The 19550-nt window shown below is 61.0% G+C and overlaps 7 protein-coding genes across 7 annotated transcripts; all 7 read left to right on the top strand.

Annotated features, from left to right (window-relative positions):
• Nucleotides 1-60: 60 nt before the first annotated feature.
• Nucleotides 61-960, top strand: LMXM_29_0180 (putative 2-hydroxy-3-oxopropionate reductase; the record flags this gene model as incomplete). Its single annotated transcript, XM_003877115.1, has 1 exon — nucleotides 61-960. The coding sequence occupies one exon, from the start codon at nucleotides 61-63 to the stop codon at nucleotides 958-960; it is 900 nt and encodes a 299-aa protein (XP_003877164.1).
• Nucleotides 961-3129: 2169 nt separating this feature from the next.
• LMXM_29_0170 (conserved hypothetical protein) lies at nucleotides 3130-5001 on the top strand (the record flags this gene model as incomplete). Its single annotated transcript, XM_003877114.1, has 1 exon — nucleotides 3130-5001. The coding sequence occupies one exon, from the start codon at nucleotides 3130-3132 to the stop codon at nucleotides 4999-5001; it is 1872 nt and encodes a 623-aa protein (XP_003877163.1).
• A 1678-nt stretch (nucleotides 5002-6679) lies between these two features.
• On the top strand, nucleotides 6680-7330 carry LMXM_29_0150 (putative leucine-rich repeat protein; the record flags this gene model as incomplete). Its single annotated transcript, XM_003877113.1, has 1 exon — nucleotides 6680-7330. One exon carries the CDS (start codon nucleotides 6680-6682, stop codon nucleotides 7328-7330), a length of 651 nt encoding a protein of 216 aa, XP_003877162.1.
• A 1156-nt stretch (nucleotides 7331-8486) lies between these two features.
• Nucleotides 8487-9527, top strand: LMXM_29_0140 (conserved hypothetical protein; the record flags this gene model as incomplete). Its single annotated transcript, XM_003877112.1, has 1 exon — nucleotides 8487-9527. The coding sequence occupies one exon, from the start codon at nucleotides 8487-8489 to the stop codon at nucleotides 9525-9527; it is 1041 nt and encodes a 346-aa protein (XP_003877161.1).
• A 1671-nt stretch (nucleotides 9528-11198) lies between these two features.
• Nucleotides 11199-12809, top strand: LMXM_29_0130 (putative lysyl-tRNA synthetase; the record flags this gene model as incomplete). Its single annotated transcript, XM_003877111.1, has 1 exon — nucleotides 11199-12809. The coding sequence occupies one exon, from the start codon at nucleotides 11199-11201 to the stop codon at nucleotides 12807-12809; it is 1611 nt and encodes a 536-aa protein (XP_003877160.1).
• Nucleotides 12810-13630: 821 nt separating this feature from the next.
• On the top strand, nucleotides 13631-15496 carry LMXM_29_0120 (alkyl dihydroxyacetonephosphate synthase; the record flags this gene model as incomplete). The annotated part of the gene is made up of 1 exon (XM_003877110.1): nucleotides 13631-15496. One exon carries the CDS (start codon nucleotides 13631-13633, stop codon nucleotides 15494-15496), a length of 1866 nt encoding a protein of 621 aa, XP_003877159.1.
• Nucleotides 15497-17920: 2424 nt separating this feature from the next.
• Nucleotides 17921-19204, top strand: LMXM_29_0110 (conserved hypothetical protein; the record flags this gene model as incomplete). The annotated part of the gene is made up of 1 exon (XM_003877109.1): nucleotides 17921-19204. The coding sequence occupies one exon, from the start codon at nucleotides 17921-17923 to the stop codon at nucleotides 19202-19204; it is 1284 nt and encodes a 427-aa protein (XP_003877158.1).
• Nucleotides 19205-19550: the final 346 nt, after the last annotated feature.

The raw sequence follows: 19550 nt of genomic DNA, 5'->3' as shown, positions 1-19550 counted from the left end.
AAGACAGCATCTTTTCGCCCTGCTCCCATAAACGGACCCAGTGGTCGCTCCTCTTGGGCAATGCGCGTCGGGTACATTGGTCTGGGGCTCATGGGCAAGCCCATGGCCGCCAACATCCTCAAGGCGGGCTTTCCCGTGTGTGTGTGGAACCGCACAGCCTCCAAGTGCGACGACCTCGTCACGGCTGGCGCCACGGCGTGCGCGACGCCGGCGGAGCTGGCGGCGGCCTCTGACGTCGTCTTCACAAACCTCTCGGACTCCTCTGACGTGATGGAGATCGTGTTCGGCACCAACGGCGTGGCAGCCGGCATTCGTGAGGGGGCCATCTTCGTGGACAACAGCACCATCAAGCCCTCTGTCGCGCAGGAGATCGCGCGACGGCTGTGGGAGGAGAAAAAAGTGCGTGCACTGGATGCACCGGTCTCTGGCGGCGACATTGGAGCGCGCAACGGCACCTTGACCGTCATGGTCGGCGGTGACGCTGCTGCGCTTGAGACTGTTTTGCCTGTGCTGCTCGCAGTGGGTAAGAAGGTGACCCACATTGGCGACTGCGGGGCGGGGCAGGTGTGCAAGGCGGCAAACCAGATCATGGTGGCTGCCCAGATGGTCGCGCTTGGCGAGATCCTTGTCTTCTCTGAGAAGTGCGGCGTGTCGGGGTCGACAGTTATCGAGGCGATCAAGAGTGGTTCGGCACAGTGCTGGGCACTCGATGTGAAGCCGGACCGCCTCTTTGCCGGCAACCGCGAGCCCGGTTTCAAGGCTGCCCTGCAGAGCAAGGACATGGGCATCGTGATGGACTCGGCCAAGGAGTTTGGCGTCCCGCTGCCCTCCACCGCCGTCAATACGCAGCTCTTCCAGGCGATGGTTCAGAACGGCGATGGAGACCGCGACAACTCCGCTGTCGTCAGCGTGCTCGAACGCATGGCCAACGTCCACATCTCGGAGGTGAAGAAGGAATAGTGCATATGCGCGGGCACTTGTGGACACTGTTCACTGGTGCTCGGTGAAGTGCAGATGGAACGGCGACCGCGTGTCTGGTGTAGCACCCCTGAAGGAGATGGGGGGTATTTAGGGCGGAGGTGTGCTTGTGTGTGTGCGGTGCGTGCGTGGCTGCCGAGAAGTAGCGCATCGGCCGCTGTAGCTCTTCTCCGGTCGTTGCCTGCGGGCCCCTCTCGCGCTTGCAGCTTGCCTGCCTCCCTATTTTCACTTTCTGTGAGTGTCTTGGCTGTATTGACATCGACTCCACCACTGCCACCCCTCCTGCACCCGCATGCCAAGTGATGGCGTGCGAGGATGTCGGACGTGCTCTACGTGTGTCTCTCATTCGACATGCGTGCATGCGTGCGCAGGCGCAGGGGCGCAAGGCAACCGTAAGATAGACGCCGTGACAACGGCATTGGGTAGCGGCGCGTGTGACCTCGTGAGCAGCCCTGGCGCACGCTTTTGAGAGTGAAGGCTTCCGTTGGCATCAGGCGAGCAGGGACCCATGAAGCACTCACACCGACACCCACTTAGAGGCGCTCTCATGTTGCGCTGCTGACCATGGCCGCGCCCGTCACGGCAAACTGCCGAACCGATGTCGTCGCTTCGACTGCTCTAGATACGGGCCTCTTGCTCTCACTTCATCTTTCTCTTGCTCGCCGCCTCACATGACCCAGCGTTTCTTCGCTGCTCGTGCTTTCACTTCACGCACACAGCTCCCCGTATGCACTCTCTTTTCACCTCCCTATCGTGACTGACGATTGCGCTGTCCTGCCACGCTCTGAGCGTGCACGCAGTAGAGCAGGCTGCGTAGCCTGCCTTCGCTTTTTTGTGCATCACAGACACCCACCTACCGGAGCTTCCGCCGCCACCATTGCCTTCGCCCTCTTTCAGCGGTGTCCCGAGACCTCGGTGCCGCATCGGACGTCCCTGACACTCGCGCGCTTGTGCGACGGCGTGACGCGCGGCATGAGCGACAAGGGTGACCGCCTGATCAGCGACCGTAGAAGCGTCGACGGCATCTCTCACCGCCACGACGACTCGAACGGTGCGCACTGCTTCAAAGTTGCGCGGCGCCGTTGCTGTGAGTGTGCTGCACGTATGCAGCGTCATCATAGAGCTTCGCATCTACCTGCCGTTGCTCCATTTTTGCCGCACCTCGATCAGCCCAGATAAGGTCTCCCGCTTCTAACGCTCCGCATACATGCTGATCGGCGCGCCGTGGCCGCTAGCCTCGAGAGACGCCTTCACGTTTCGCGTAAACGTCGACGAGTTGGAGGCTCGCGACCGCATCATCATTATCGCGCATAGCCTTTTCTTCGCCGGCGATGCCTGTGGGATGCCTCTTCTGGTTCCCCAGCGCTGACAGCGAGAGCAGCGTAAGGTGAGACTTTATCTACAGGGCTTTTGAAGTCAAGATGCGCTCTTCGACGGCGGCGCGACTTTCCTTCACCACTTTTGTCAACCCCCCACGCTGCTGAACATCCCGCAGAGCGCTCTGAACTGGATGGCGGGGAGGGTGTGATGTGGCAGATGTTCGACAGCATGCCGAGCACTTTGCAGCGCGCGATGTGGCCGGGCGGCAAATACTTCGAACGGTACCGTCGGCGCCTCGATGCATACGGGCTGCTGCGGCGGAAGTTCTCCGGCGAGGGGTACGCGGTGCTTGCCGTGCCAGCGAACGACTGAGCATCGGATATGCCTCTCTTTCGTACACTGTGATCGTGCATGTGCTTGCGTGTATGCTGGTGCAATGCGGGCTTGGTATGACAACCGCGGCTGCTGCCCCTGCTGTGAAGTGGGTACCGTTGACGCAGTGCGCTGGCGAAGACGACAGCAAAGGAGAGGGCCGTCAGAAGTCGGCGTTTCGGCGTTGGGCGGAGTGCAGGTCCTCCCTCCCTCGCCCTCTTTTGCGATGTGCTTTCCAGTCTCCCTCCATGCCACACGACTCGTTGATCGTGCGAGTGTGCCGACTGCTGGGCGGGCTGTGGACCTTCTCCGGTGTTGTTCGTGCGTGCGCTGATTGGTGTAGCGTGCTTCCTCTACTTCCTCCGCTGCCCCCACCCCCTCCGCCCCATTCTCCCTTTTCTTTGGCAACTCCTCACCGTCTCCGACATCCACTGCCCGCACGTGCAGTTCTTTGGCGCGATGTCCGCTTCCGCACCGTTTACCACTGCCGTTCAATGGTTTGCGGCTCAGCTGAACAGCTCTGACAACGCCGAGGTAAAACGCCGCTATCTACGATGGCGTGCCGAAGACACGGGCGTGCCCTACAGCGATGAAGACCCGCTCTTTGTTCAGGCAGTTCTCGCCAGTCGTACGGGCTGGACGTTACCGGAGCTGCTGTGGCGAGCACGTCTCGTTGCTCTGGATGGGCGCACTCTGTGGGAGTGCTTGGACGCGCGCATGATTGCAGGTCGCGTGCGCGATGTGGTTGATCCGTGGAACGAGCAGCTCAGCGTGAAGCTGGCTTGGTACTTTATGGAGGAGCAACAACGTGGCGAGTCTCCGCCCGCGTCGTCCTTGAGCGCGCTTCGCACGGCACTTGATGAGTACGCGACGGCTACGATCAAGCCACAGGGCAACCTGTCCGTAACGGAGTCCAGCGCGACGCGCTCCACCCTTAGAGATGCCGACCACGGCCGATGCGCCACCCTGACCGATGCGTGGTCGGACAAGGTTGCCTTTATCCCGATGGAGGCAGGTAACGACTACAGCGAGGGGTCTCTGCGCTGCGCCGCACCCGTCCCTAGCCGTGGCACGCTGCTCCAAGTGCCTCGCTCTGAAATGTTCTTTCTCGATTCTCTGCTCCAGCACTGCGCCTTGGGCCGCGCCATCGCTGCCGAGCCGTCTCTGCGCGACCTCCTGGTAAACGAGGAGGCCATGCTCGTTCTCTGCCTCGTATACGAGCGTTTTGTTGAGGGCGTGGAGCGCTCACGCTGGAGGCGGCTGCTTTCACATTGCCCGCGGCGGTACCCCACCATACCCACCGCTTGGGAGCTGCGCGATCTGGCAGAGCTCGACGGACTCGACATGGTCGACGACGTCCTCGCCAAGCGCAGTCAGATGCAGGCTCTTGTTGATCAGCTTCAGACCTCCCTCCTGCCACTCTTCCACCGCGCGCTCTCGAAGCTGGACGATGCGACGGCAGCAGCCCCGTCGCTGACCGACATGTCGGCGGCCTTCGCCTGGGAGCACCTTGTGTGGGCACAGTCGACCTTCGACTCGCGCGCCTTCAACCTTAACGTGGACGGCGCCGTCGTCATGGCGCTGGTGCCCTTGGCAGACATGGTGAATCACGCCAACCACACTGACGTGCTTGTTCGCAAGGTGGAGCCGAACGGGGGCCCTTTTACTATGCAGGTAGGCGCTGCGTTGACGGCGGCGGATGTGGGGCGCGAGCTGTGGATGAGCTACGGCCCACTGCAGAACTGGGAGCTGCTTCAGCACTACGGGTTTCTGCTGGGGCCCGACAACGTGCACGACAAGCTGCCCTTTCCACTCGCCGTTCCCGCAGGGGCCAATGAGCCGCAGGACGAGAGCGGCGCCACAGCCACGTCAGCACCACTTTCGCATGAGGGAAGCGCCGAGAGCAGCTGGGATGCGCGGCGCCTGGCGTTGATGCGTCGCTACGCGCTGTGCTTGCCGGGTCGCTGCTGGATTCGACACGACGGCGTGCCACCCGCAGCCTTGCTGGCGCTCCTCCGCGTACAGCTCGCACAGGCGGACGAGTTTGATATCATGGAAGGTCGCCGCTACGGCCCTTTCGAACCACTGTCACCGGTGACGGAGGCTGCCGTCGTGTCAGTGGTGAAGAACACCGTGCAGTGCGTCATGGAGTCTTTTCCCACAACGCTTGCGGAGGACGAGGAGACTCTGGCGGAGGTGCATCGTGACGAAGGATGCGACCTGGACGCCGATGACAAACCGACGAAAAACCACATGCTATGCGTGCAGCTTCGTGTAGGCCTCAAACGCATTGCCAGCCGGTGTCTGGAGTGGTGCGCGCGCCATTCGTAAGTCATGCGTCAGCGAGCGCGCACGCGCCTCCCCCCCCCTCCCCCCCACACACACACAGTCGACGCCTCACGTAGCATCCGAGCTCCCTTTCTGTTTTCGGGGAAGGGGCAGGGTGGCGAAGCAACGGTTGGGCAGGGGGCCTTGACAAGAGGGGTAGGCTGTCCCTCAGCAAACACCATTGCACCGGTGCTTCCCCCCCTCTGGTACACACTCGACATCTTTACACCACACCTCATTTTGGCGCCCGTATAAGTCCTCGTGGAGCGCACAGCCCTTACCAAAAGAAAAAGGCGAGGCGGAGTGCGCCGAGCTGCGAGGAGAGAGGGGTGGCCCCAGCGACCGTCACGGCGTCGGCGATGGAGCAGGGATGACACCGCACTGCACCCCCCCTCCTGCTCCTCGACTTGTGGTGCACACGCTCCCCCATCAGCTGATGGCACACCTCAAGGATGAGGGCGTTGTAGTCTTTTCTGTCGCCGTGTATCGGTGGGTGCTGGATGACTCTCTCCCAAACACCTCGCACACGACTCGCACCTCGCTGAACCGCTTCCTGAAGCAGCCGACACTTTCTCGTTTCTCCCTTTCCTTGCCGTTCCACCGTCGCCGCATCACCTCCTCTGTCTCTCTCGCTTGCCCCATCATTGGGCGTGGGCTCCCCTCGAAGAGGGGGTGGTGCGCTGGCACAGGTCTTCCCACTGGTATCTTCCCCTAAGGTATACTTTACCATCCGCAAGGGCACACATCCTCTGGCTAGCCTTCGACGCGCAACACGTCGACGCGGACTTGCGCACTGCAGTCGATACTCACTCTGTCTGTGCGGCAGCCGCGGAGCCGCTCTTATCTTTTCCCTTCCTTTGCCGTCACTCATCGTAAGACGCGCTTGCGTGGGTCTCGCTTCCACGGCATCTCTTAAAAGGTGCCTCGGCTTCTTGCGCGCATTGGCTTTCTCTAACCCCCCCCTGTCATCGCTGCTGCCGTGTGTGTGGCGCGCATGCATGCCCACGCAACCCCAGCGCCTCCTTCTCTCTCTCTCTTGCTCGCCTTCGTTGGCTCTGCATTTGTGTTGTGGCTCACCTCTCTCGCGCTGCACGGCTATTCCTTCAAAGGTCCTTCCAAGTTGCCCCTCTTCGAAGGACACCCAAGTCACTCACGCGTGCAGTCGTAGGTGCTGAGAGTGTAGCGACATCTTTGCTAGGCGTTGTGTCATACCACCATACTCGTTCTGTCGCTTTCTCCCCCGCTGCTTCCATCTAGGGAAATGCCCGCCTTATCATCACAGGAACCCGTGATCGAGCTCACGTATGGGCAGCTCACCTCGGAGGCGCTCGAGGCCGCCATTGTCGACCCCACCGGGGTGACATCACTGGACTTGTCCGGGAGCAACATGTCTCCTGAGTACTGCATCGAGCTGGTAGGTCTATATATTTCGAAGATGACGAATCTCGAGTCCCTGGATCTCAAAGACAATAAAATCGGCCCACAGGGTGCGATGTTTCTCTTTCACGCACTGCGGGAGCACTGCTCACACCTCACCTACCTCGATGTGAACGAGAACGCCATCCAGGACGAGGCGCTATACCATCTCGCGCTGTTGCTGCAGTCTGTCAAGTTGCGGACGCTAAACGTTGTTACCAACCACATCACCCCACGCGGGCTCCCCACGCTGTGTGACGGCGTGATGGCCTGCCGCACCCTCACGGAGCTCTCACTGGCCTTCAACTTGCTGGGCGATGAGGGCGCTCGCATAGCTGCGGAGGTACTTGGCAGCCACCCGAGCCTTAGGACCCTCGACCTCAGCGACAACCACATCGGTGATCTTGGCGCAGTGGCCATCGCCGAGGCTTTTATTCTCTCCAGCACATCGCGTATTGAGTCGCTCAACCTTTCCGTCAATCACATGGGCGACGTCGGCGTTGAGGCGATTGCGGAGGCTCTTACGAAAACGAACAATAAGCACTTCACCGCGCTTGACCTGGCTTGCAACGATGCCGTCACCGATGTCGGGCGGCAGGCTTTGATGCGGGCGGTGCCACACATGCGGTATGTGTACTCCCTCGACCTGACCTCGTGCGACTTGTCGGACGACAATGCCAAGGCGCTCACGGAGGCGATCCGTAGCAGCCGCACCAGTGTCGGGACGGTGGAGTGGTACAACAACCCACGCATCAAGCTGCCGACGGAGAAGGCGCTGTACGAGGCGATCGAGGTGAGAGCCGCTGCGCGCCGCTCCCTCAAAGGCGACGGCTCCGTCGTCTTGTACGCCGGTGTAGCACTCACAGCAGCTATGGTGGTTGCCTCTATCATTATGCGGCGGCGGCAGAACTCGTAGAGGTGCACTGTGGTTGATTCGCGTTGACAGGTGATAAAGGCAGGAAGGGTGACAGACGTTGTGGAGGCAATACGCTTCACGAGGGATGGAGCGTGTGTGTGCGGGAGAGAGAGGGGGGGTGGGCAGTTGTTTTGTGAAGGGATTGTGCAAGCACATTGGCGGTCGCGGAGCCACGCTGCTGCGTCAAGCTTCTCTCCTCTTCAGCGTACGTGAGCCTCTACTTCATGTGTTGTGTGCTGTGCCCTTAAGCGAGAATTCGCTACGTGTCGCTTCGCTGCGCGGTCGTTGCGTTTCCTTGGGCGTGACTGTGTGTGTGGGGGGGGAGGGGAGGGGCGGCTCTCGCTCCTGCTCAGTACGCGAAGGCCCTCTGCGCACGCCGTCGTTTCTTATTCGTCTTCTCGTTGCGTGTTTTGCCCCCTCTTCTCTCGTCTCTCACAGTTTTGCGGCCACCACTGACGTATTCTCGCCCCAACCATCTCAGACCTTTGCGTGCATGGATGTAGCAGAGGCAATCAACCGCCCGTGCTACTCCATTTCCCCCGTGGTCTCCCCGTCGGAGGGGGGGGGTATAGGTGGGCATGTGTGTGTGGGCTTGTGGTGACTTCTGTCGAGAAGGTGCCGCCCTCTGTCCCCTTCCTCTCTTCCTCCATGTGCGCATACACGCCCGCGGAGTCCTGCGCACAGCGACGACGTCCTCACGCCGGAGAGAGTGCCATCGGTCCAGTTGGAGGACAAGCAAGCAACAGGAAGAAGAAAGGGGCAAATGGATGCACACACCTTTCTTCGCTTCAACGTCGTGCCTCTGACAGGACTAGCGCACACATGCATGTCTCCTACCTGCTCAGTGGTCTCCCCCCGCCTGACTCGCCTCTAACTTCCTCGTCCGACCACACTCTCGCGCGCCATCCGTCAGCGGCGCTGCTTGCCTTTACTCGCTTCCTCATATTTGTATACCACGCTCACGCATCATTGCCACCGCACGAGTGAAAGCGAGTGCACTCAACGCTTTGCCATTGTGCACTCCTGAACTCTTCTCACCGTCACCGCCCCACTTCGTTGTTTCTGTAGCGTTTTCGCGTCTCCCTTGCCCTCTGCCTCACTGCAACGATATACGTGCTGGATATCGCATACACGCGCCCCACACAGTCGATTAGACATGGCGAACCCGTACGAGAGCGGCGTCTCGGCCGACCCCTTCCGCGAGCAGCCGTACGCCTCTCCCGGCGCCGCCGTGCCGCCCGCTGGGTCCGCGCCCTCCGCTGTCCTCAGCAACACCGGTGATCACCCTCACGGCTACGGCTCTGCCACGTACACGGAGGTCTCCAAGCAACTGTCGGACGCCAATGCAGACATGCCTCCAATGCAGTTCTACGCCGGGGATGGCAGCGGTACCCCACCGCTAACCACGATGGCGCCCCTGCCGCCAACTGGACCTGCCGCCGCGGAGGCCGACGCCGCTGCGTCTTCCCAGACTACCGAAACGAGTAAGTTCTGGACGCTGCCCTTCTACCAGCAATTCTTTGACATCAACACGCGGCAGCTGTTGCTGCGCCTCAGCAACACCCTCATCCCGATAAACCCGCCGGACTTTCTGATGGATCGCAACTGGCACCTCAACGAATCCGTTGGTGCTGACGGGGCTGGGGGGATCGCGGAAGACACGACGCTTGAGGAGGCGGGGGTGGTGCTGTCCCGCAAGCCAGATTTGTACGGCCCCTTTTGGATCTGCACAACCCTCTGGATGACCTTGGCGGTGGTCAGCAACATCATGAGCAGGATTGCCTACACGAAAAACAACACTACAACGCAGCCGTGGAGGTACGACTTCTCCGTCGCTTCAGTCGCGTACGCCGTCATCTACCTCTACTGCTTCGTCTTTGGTGCCGTTGTGTGGGGCATTATGCAGTGGAAAAACTTGCCCGCCACCCTCACCGACACCGTCTGCTTGTACGGCTACAGCATGTTCATCTTTGAGCTTGTGGCTATCCTCTGCATGATCCCGTCTAGTACAGCACAGTGGGCCTTCGTCATGTTCGGCGGCGCCTGGTCCACAACCTACCTGCTCATCAACATGTGGCACATGTGGAAGACGACGCTGGAGCGGAACTGGTTTATTGGCCTGGTGGTATTCGTGGCGGCCTTCCACATGGGCCTCACGCTCTCCTTTAAGTTCTACTTCTTTAACTACAAGCTGTAGCGATAGCGGGTGACACGTGGGCGTGTGCGACTGCATGTGTGTATGCCAGCGCTGGGGTTGGCAGCGGTGTCGAGTGCAGCGTGGCGTTTTCTTGCTGAGCTCTTCTCTCTCTCCCTCACTTCATCTTCCTTTGCGTGCGGGCTGCGCTGTGGCGGCTCCTCCTTCTTCTGTTCTCTCCCCGTCGTGACGGCGCCGTCCCTCGTGTGTGTGTGTGTGGAGGGGGAGGGGGCACCAAGTCCGGCCCCTGCATTTGGGTGTCGGTTTATCGTTGCATGACCGTGCCAGTGAGCGCGCACGCCTTGTGGGAGGAGGCCTTTGCTCTCTCGCCCCTTCTCGACTTGTGATCTCGATGGCGTCGTGCTGTGGTGCGTTGTTGTCGGGCGTAGGGCGTTGGCGAGGTTGCTTCTGCGCACCTCTGCATAGGGTACCGTAGGCTAGTGGCTATGGATTCTATGACGGAGACGTGTGGAGATGAAGCTTCGCCCTCGCCGTCGAGCTGAGAAGTGAACCTCTCCCTGCGAAAAACAAACAGACGACCTCCATGTCCCCCTCCCACCGCAGACACGAACCCACCGGCGAAGAGGATGGATGTGGCGCACGGGCTCTCTCTGCGCGCGCGTTTCTGATCCTGCAGATGCTCGTTCTTCCTCTCCACTCGAGGGTGCCGTTCATTGCCCTGGGAAGGCATGCCCCAGGGGTACGAGGGAGGCAGGGAGGGAGGTGTGGCGCAATGCTGCTTGCTGCTCACACGCCTCACAGGGGATGAGAAGGGCAAGCAAGCGCCGACTTCGCATCACCTCGGCGCACACGCACGTACGCGCGCGCGAGAGGGAGCGACGCATCGCTTCTCTTGTCGTGCTTGCATGGTTTGGCTGACGTCGCTCTTGCCAGCACCGACTCTCTGCGCGTACTCATCGTCTTCGCCTCTTTTCTTGTCTTCGGAACCACACGGCCCACATGCCATCCATCACGCAGCCGCACTCGGCCGCCTACTGACTCTTCTTACGTATTCGGTAAACCCTCGCTGCTGCTCTGTGTGCGCGTGTTCACGTTTCCGAGTCGTGCTTCGCGGCTGTGCTGGCTCTCTCACCCCTTCCTCATTTCTTCTCTCCGCGTCCTCGTCGGCTCTGTCAGTCTTCGGTGCGTGCAGTGATGTACCGTGCCAGTACAGCAGCAACAGCAGCAGCAGCGCTGCTGCTGACCTCTATGGCCTTCCAATACCGGAGAACATCGGTTGTCGTCCGCCAGGGAGCACCGATGACTGCCGAAACTGTGCCACCGCCAGCGGAGGGGGCCGCCTCCAGCGCCTCTGCCTCTCTTCCGATGTCGGCACCGGGGGCCCACGCCGCCACCGCCGCCGAGAGCGAGGCGCCGAGGCGCAAAGAACGGAGGCGGAAGGGGCGCGATCGGACCCCTGCCTCATGCGTTGTCCCTGCCACCCTTCAAGCCTCGAGAAGCCAGCGCGCTGGCATCGCAACCACCACCGCACCGGCTGGTGCCTCTCTTCCACCGCCGCGCACCATTCTCGACTTCCCGAACGCGTATCAGTCATTCGACGCCGTCACGCCACTCGCGGAGTTCCGAGAAAAGTACGACTACATCAGAGCCGATCAGCGGTGCAGCGAGGCAGCTAGTGTGCGGGTCGGGGGCCGCGTCGTGAGCATCAGAGACATGGGGCGTATTCTCTTCATCACCATCCGCAGCGGCGAAGCTCAGCTGCAGGTGTTGCGGCAGGTGAACGAGTCCTTCACCAAGGCTGACCTGCGTGCCTTTGCTAGCACACTGCACACGGGCGACATCCTCGGCGCCACCGGCGTGCCGGGTCGCACCGCAAAAGGAGAGCTCTCCCTCTATGCGACGGAGGCCTCCATCTTGGCACCGTACGTCTGCACAGACCAGGCGCTGTGCCCCGACCTGAAGGGCTTCGTGCCGCTCACGGACACTGGCATCAAATACCGCTACCGCTTTGTCGACATGATGTCGAACCCGTCCGTCGTGCAGCATTTCCGCAAGCGCCACGCTATCACTCGCGCTCTGCGCGACTTTCTTGACGCGCGCAGCTTCGTCGAGGTGGAGACGCCGGTGCTGCACTCCGTCGCTTCAGGCGCCAACGCGAAGCCGTTTGTCACGCACCACAACGCCAACGACGCAGACCTCTTCCTTCGGGTGGCCCCGGAACTTCACCTGAAGCAGTGTGTTGTGGGCGGTATGGAGCGCGTGTACGAGATCGGCCGCGTGTTCCGGAACGAGGACGCCGACCGCAGCCACAACCCCGAATTCACCACGTGCGAGTTCTACGCCGCCTATCATACCTACGAGGATCTGATGACCATGACGGAAGAGATCCTGCGCCACTTGGCGCTCGCGGCGAACGGTACCACCAAAATCACCGTTACGTCGTGCGTGGCAAAGGAGCCGGTGGAAATTGACCTTGCGCAGCCGTTTCGCCGCGTCAACGCGTACGACGCAGTACAGGAGGCGGCTGGCGTCGAGCTGCCACCCCCGACAGAGCTGAGCACGCCGCGCGGACTGGCGTACATGTCTGCCATCATGCTCCGCTACAACATCCCGCTGCCGTCGGTGCGCACGGCTGCCAAGATGTTTGACAAGCTCATCGACTACTTCATTACTGATCGCGTGGTGGAGCCGACGTTTGTGACGGACCATCCGCTGTTCATGAGTCCGCTGGCGATGGAGCAGCGCGCGCGCCCGGGGCTGTCTGCTCGTTTCGAGCTATTCATCAATGGCACCGAGTACTGCAACGCGTACAGCGAGCTGAATGACCCGCAGGAGCAGTACTACCGCTTTCAGCAGCAGCTGCTGGACAGGCAAACCGGCGACGACGAGGCGATGGCGCTGGATGAAACGTTTCTCAAGGCGCTGCAGGTTGGGTTGCCCCCAACCGCGGGGTGGGGGATGGGGATCGACCGCGTCGCCATGCTCCTCAACGGGTCCTCCACCATCCGCGAGGACATTCTGTTTCCGCTGCTCCGCCACGACGCCACGTCGCACGATGCCAAACGCCGGTGTAGGACGGCCTCTTTTTTCGGCTTCAACCACAACATGACGCTCTTCTGTCTCAACGCGCTCGAAGAGGAGATGCTGAAGCGCGCCGCTCCGACGGTGTCTCTCGAGAAGATCCGCCAGCTGCGCCAGTTCCTGTCCACGATGCAGCAGCGCGACATGGTGACGGACGCGCCGGAGGATGGCGCACCTCGAGGGTGGCGCTATGAGGCAACCATGGCCGTGCTCCGCCTTTTCTGCTACCGCGGAAAGTACTGAGTTGTTAAGAGCAGAGCGGGTGGGTGGATGAGGTGGCGGGAGCGCTGCTTTGTCGCGGCATTGTCCGCGCGGCAAACACAGATAGTAAAACAACCGCAGCTCCTCGGCTCACGTGCGCGCCTGCCTGTGTGTGCGGGCCGCCTCGTATTTTGCTGCGCCTTCGCTGATCGCATAATGAGGTGACTGCACCTCTCCAAGCATTTGTCGTCTGTGCGCGTGCGAATGCGGGAGCTGCATCGCATGGCTTCCGTGGACGTCGGCCGCGTCGTGGTTTGGTTCTGGCGTTGTCTCCGACGTCATGCGCTGGCCCTTTTTTTTCGCTGCATGCTCCCCATGCGTCTCTTCTCCCTCTCTGTGCCCCCCCTCTCCACCCTCCGCTATTTTGCTCTGCCTTGTGCCGCGCCATACTTTTTTCTCCTGCTGATATCCGTGTCGCCGCGAGTCTCCGCCGTGTGCCTGTCTCCGGCTGATAGAAGTATTCGTGCCATCATCCTCTCTGCTTGCTTGGCTGTCTTGTGTCTGCGGTGTCCTCTCTCTCCCTGGCCCCTTCTTTTCATCCTCTCCTGTGCCACCTTCCCCCGTAACACGAGAGGGGTGGAGTGCACTGAGACGTACACAGCAACCGAGCTGACGACTGCAGTCGCCTGCGCCCTCACTCACTCCCCTCTTCGCCCACTCTCTCCGCGGAGCTGACATCCCACGTCGCGTACCCACCTGCTCCCCGATACACAAGCACGTTCTCGCGAGCCCAGCAGAAGAGGGTGATAGCGCGACGCGTACAGCCCAAGGCGACAGGAAGAAGCGATAGAACACAAGACGATATGCCCGCTGACGAGGCGCAGGTGCCCAACCAGGCGGAGGTGTATGATCGCCTCAAGTGGAATGGGTGGGGTGCCGAGGGTGTCCAGATGCAGATCGACGAAGACAACCCGTTCTGGGTGCGCCACGTGGATGGAAAGCCCATCAAAAACTTGCTCGAGTTCCTCTACCAGGAGGTCAGCGGCGGAGTAGGACCAAAGGAGATCCCGCCGCTGTCGCCGGGCATCCCGCTAGAGAAGGCACTTGCAAAGCTCAACAAACCGAACATCAACGAGTCCTTCATGAAGGACATCACCGCGGTGCTGGAGAGGAGTCAAGTTCGCCATGACGGCAAGAGTCGTCTTTGCCACATTGTGGGCAAAAACTACCGCGACCTGTGGCGTGTGCGCAATGGCATGGTCGAGCACGCTCCAGACTGCATCTTGCTGCCGAACAACCACAAGGACTGCGTCGCGATTATGGGGCTGGCGCACAAGCACAACGTGGTCGTTATTCCTTTCGGTGGCGGCACCAACGTGACGGGCGGGGTCGAGGCAAACCCCTTCGAGCGCGCCCGCATGATCGTCTCCGTGGACATGCGCCGCATGAACCGCATGATATCGATTGACCGCGAGTCGCGTCTGGCCACCTTTGAAACCGGTGTGCTTGGCCCCGACCTGGACGAACAGTTGTTCCGCCACGGGTTCATGTTCGGCCACGATCCCGACAGCTACATCTACTCGACCCTCGGCGGATGGATTGGTGCACGTGGCAGCGGGGCCATGTCGAACCAGTACGGCGACATTGAGGACATGGTGGTGGCTGTGAAGGTGGTAACGCCAACTGGCATCATCGAAACCCCGACCACATCCCGCACGTGCGGCGTGGACCTGAACGGGCTCTTCATTGGCTCCGAAGGCGCCTTCGGCATCATTACGGAGGCCACCATCAAGCTGGAAACCATCCCGGAGACGAAGCTATACGAGGGGTACCTGTTCCCCACCTTCGAGGCTGGTTTCAGCGCCTTCTACACGTGCACCGCCAAAGGAATTCATCCGTGCACGATGCGCCTGTACGACGAGGACGACTTTCGTATGAGTATGGCGATGAGCACCACCAAGCACAGCTTCCTCGAGCGCCTGGTGAGCGCGGGTGTCAAGTCGTTCCTTGAGAGGTACCGCGGCTGGAACCTGCGCCGCATGAGCCTAGTGATCGTCGGCTTTGAGGGAGCACCGGATCGCGTTAAGTTCCAGCGCAGCGAGACGGCTGCAGTCTTCAAGCAGTGCGGTGGCGTCGGTATCGGCCGCGGCGCGGGTGACACGTGGCAGGATAAGAAGTACGACCTGCCGTACATACGCGACTTCGCCCTGTCTCTCTCGCACTGGGCGGACGTCTTCGAGACGAGCGTTCTCTACTCGCAGGCGATCCCGTGCTGGCGTGCAGTGAAGGCCGCTGTGCGGCAGGTGTTGAAGGAGCACGGGCTCCGCGGCTGGGTCGGCTGTCACACGGCCCACCAGTACAAGTACGGCTGCTGCCTCTACTTCACCTTCGCGAGTATGCAAAGGGACGACATGGACATGAAGATATTCCTCGCCATCAAGAAGCGCGCGACTGAGGCGATGCTGGCGCACACCGGAAACCTCACCCACCACCACGGCATCGGCTACGAGCACGTGTCGTGGGTGAGCCGCTACATGGGGCCTAATGCGCTGGACCTCCTCTTTGCTATCAAGAAGAAAATGGACCCGAAGAACATCTGCAACCCTGGAAAGTTGCTGCCCTCGCCTCCGCGGGAGGACGAGAGCGCCGCGGCGCTGAAGGCACGCCAGGAGAGGGAGCTGATGTTCGACAAGATGGGTGTGCCAGGCGCCGTCGCGTCGCATCTTTAAGCCGTCGGAAGGTGAGGGCAGGGATGTGTCCGTGATGCAGGCGTCGGGCAGCTTGCTGTCACATTCCTGTGCGCCCCACTCTGTAGTTGTCTCGGGTGGACTCATCGACTCGCTTCTTCGTTTATTTCCAGTGCATGTCAGGCAAGGCCATGCGCAGCAGCAAGGAGACACAAGTGGCCGGTGTGACGTTCCACGTGGGCACTTTCTCCTTGGCTCGCCACCCCCTTCTTTTCCTCACGCTGCCTCGCCAGTGCCTCTTGCCGCTCCTGACGCGACAAACCTTCTACGGTGCTTACCAGCACTCTAACGGACTCTTTTCCGCCCCGACCATCGATAGAAGTCGCCAGTGCTGGGAGGCGGACAGCCACGCAGCTGCTTCACGTGTGCGTTGCTTCCACCCTCTTCCTTTGTTACCCTCTGCGCCCAAGACCTGCACAGAGGCGCCCCGGGGGGCCTCTTCATTTTCATTTAGCTTCGTGCTTCCCTAGTGATGAGGCACACCGGCCAGTGCGTGGCATCCAGGGCCCCGTGCACCCACTCGGTGTGGGGAGCGGGCGGCCAGGCAGCCCCCCCCCCCCCCCCCAACCACTGCCAAACCACCTCTGGTGGTGACAGGGTCAAGTGTCTGTGACGTAGGGGAGGTCCGAGCGATGTGTCTCTACTGATGCCGGTGGCCAGGTCCTAGATGATGTTGCGTCGGAGGAACCTGCGACAGTGCACAGGTTTGTGCCATTCATGTGCTGGACAGAGTACTAGCCCAAGTCACATGTACCCCACCCCCGGCCCTCACACTTGGCCACTGGTGCTCGGGAGCCTGAGCCACCCCGACAGGGATTCACCACATGGCGACCAGGATGATAGGGTCTGGCTGTGAGGCGACCTGCGAAGCAGGTGAATGGTCAGAGTTTGAGGCAGGGGCCGTGCTGTCAGATGACCGAGCCGGCGCATCGCTGTTGCGCATGTCTAGGGCTGCTTTCGCACCACGTGGATGGGGGCCTGTGACGGGGCTGGGGGAGGGGGGAGGAGGTGAGAGCGGTGTTTAACTACTATTGTACGGCGGTGAAGGGGACACACGTTGACAAAACGTAAAACCCAATTTGAGTGTACTATCTTTTTTCACCTCTTTTCTGCTGCGGCCTCTTGGGCTGGTCGCATGCACGGCGACAGGTCGGTGGTGACCGCGGTACCGCGGTGCGAGTCATTGATTGTGACGTTGCGCTGTCTGCGCTCATGAGTCTCATGCTGCCCTCGTCCATCAGCGGTGACGGTGGGGCAGCGCACGCCACGCTTTTGTTTTACGTTTGTGTATTTCTCATTCGTATGTGTGTGTGTGTGCTTGTGTAGAGCGTCTTTTCCCTCTGTTGCCAACTGAGGCTGGCTCGGGCGTCTGCGGCCTCCGCGTCTCTCTCCTCTCGCCTTGCCCCCCCCCCCCCCCGGTGGGCCCCCTTCTCAATTTCCCTTCAGGCTCTCACGCGTGGTTGCTCCTCCCCCTGCCGTCGTCCTTCCCGTGTATCGTTTTTGGCTTTGTCTGGTGTGCGTCACCGTTGATTGGCACGCGCGCAAGAGAGCGGCTTGCCAGTGTGTGTGTGTGTGTGAATGGAGGAGAGGCTGCGGCCTCTGTCATGAAAGCGCACCAGCATGCGCACACGTATCACTCGGGGACACGACGAATGCGCGGCGTTTTTGGGGCTCTGCCACGCGACGCTGGTAGATAATAAGCGATACAGCACATATAAACCGCAAAGACACTTTTATTTTTCTCTACGCGGTGATGTGCCGATGGTGAAGCATCGACACTTGCGTCACTGCCGCGCATTTTGCGGTTGCTGAGGCAGCGGCCCGCCTGCCTGCCCCGCCAGGGGTTTGGGTGCTTTGATCGCTGTTTTCGAAGTTACACTGCCCATATGTGCTGTGCGAGTCGCTGGTGGGCTTGAGTGCACAACCGTGCGAAGAGTTGTGCTCTTTCGTGTGGCATATCGGCACCGAGTGGGTTTCTCTCGGAGGCGACTCTGCGCGCTGTCTCTGTTCACCATCGCCGCTGTACTCCGCGGCATGTGGCGCGCCTCCACTAGGCGAGAAGAGCGACCTCAGCGTATCTCTCCGTCTCTCTCTGTTCTCTAGTTGCTCTCCGCACATTCGTGTACGTGTGCCTCAGGGAATGCGCTACGCCGATCGCCTGACACCGTCTGCGCATCAAAGCACGCATGCACCCATACCCACCCACACACCCACACACACAGACATACGAACTCGTACACTCAAACAACGCCGCGCCCCCCCCCCTCCCCCCACTTTCCCCCTTCCCCTCTTCATCTCTCTTAGTTGCCCTTCCTTGTGTTTTCGTAGAGGGGTGAGCTGGCACGAAGCGCGTCGTTGATTCCTCGCTCGTGCGCATCATGCGGTAGCGGTGAGTGCGCAGAGACGATGGACACGCAGGGGCTCCGTGCCGTCTCGGAGTACGTCGCACGGGGCCATGGCAGCGGCGTCGTGTTGGCGTGGTGCGCAGTGAGCCCTGCAGCGTTCGCGTCCGTAATAAGCGCCCCCTCCCGCACGCGGCAGGCCGCTCACGAGAGAAGTGTACACTACCTCCCCTCCTACGAGCAGAAGAGCGGTTGTGTGTGCACTGTACGGGTGGACCGTATGGGCATCACTCTCAACGAGTTTCACCAGCGCGTGCCGCTGTGGCTCGTGACGTGGCACACGCAGCTACTTTACCGCCTCTTCGGGGCCGCGGGTGTGGCGGTGCACGTGACAGACCTAGACAGCCTCGTGCTGGACTCGCTGCTGTCCGGCTGGGAAGGCACGCCTGTGCAGGTAACCGCGTTGACGTCACGGCATCGCCTCAGCGCCTGCGTCTCCGCCCACCGGCGCTGCACTGGCCGCGTCTTTTCTGCCCTTGCGGGGCTGCAGGACCTTGTTCTGCTGCCTTCTCCGTGCGTGCATGGCTCTCTGGTTGTGGCTGAGTACGCGCCTCTCTTGCGCCGCGTCACGGCGAGTAGGTGTTGTGTGGAGTACTTGAAGCCGCTTAGTCAGCTCCAGCACCTGCAGGAGGTGCAACTGTCCCAGACGCTGATCCGCGACGCGGAGCTCCACATTTTGGCGCAGCTTCCTCTCCTAACCACCCTTGACGTTTCTTCCTGTTCACACTTGTCCAGCCTTGAGCCCCTAGCCTCTGCCGCCTCCCTTCGAATACTGCGCGCTTCCAGCTGCGAGCGGCTCATGTTCGTGGCACAGCTCGGCACCCTCGCGACGCTGCGGATAGTGGACCTGTCGGGCAACGTGTTTCTCCCCATCGAATTCGCGTCGTTCATAACGCAACCCACCTTGCACCTCCAAGCCGGCTACTTTGCGCACATGCGCTGGCCTCGTGACGACCCACCGCCGACGCAGGTGCTGGGCTCCGTCAGACACCTCCACCTTTCCTACGGCACGGTGCCAAACGTCCGCTGGCTGTGCGGCGCGCACAACTTGGAGCAGCTCTACCTGGACCACACAAACGTAACGGCTGTCGACATGGCGGCTCTGGTGCAGCACACGCCGCTCCTGTCCGTCCTATCACTTTCGTACTGCGAGCACCTGCACACAAACCTGGACTTTACCCGTTCGCTGCGTTTCCTCGCGATGCTGACCATAACACGCAGCAGCCTACCCTCTCCTTTCCCAGAGCTCGTAGAGCTGCAGCAGTCCCTGTCGTTGACGCTCTCCTGAAGCGCCGCAGCGGAGTTTGGGCCGCCACGCATGGCGGATGCTAGCGATGGTTTCGCTGAAACTCGCAGATATGGGTTTACTGATCTCTCAGCGCACCCGCAAGGCACTTACGCGGATCGTTTCCCAAAGGCGTTCTCCCTTCGCACTCTGGATGGGTGCAGCGACGGCGCGACACTCCTCTGCTGTTCTGGCGTTAACTCAGCGTCGCCTACGCACTCGCTGAAGAACCGAAGCGGGTTTAGTTTTTCTTTGTGGTCGTCGCAGACGCAAGCGGCTGAGCTGACATGACCGTGTCCCGCCGAATTTCGAAGCGTTCTCTCAGTAGACTCGATCACCTTTATAGGCT

This window comes from Leishmania mexicana, chromosome 29 (assembly GCF_000234665.1).
Source record: "Leishmania mexicana MHOM/GT/2001/U1103 complete genome, chromosome 29".
Taxonomy (NCBI): domain Eukaryota; phylum Euglenozoa; class Kinetoplastea; order Trypanosomatida; family Trypanosomatidae; genus Leishmania; species Leishmania mexicana.
The sequence above is the reverse complement of the archived record's forward strand: the minus strand, read 5'-3'. Positions and strand labels throughout refer to the sequence as shown.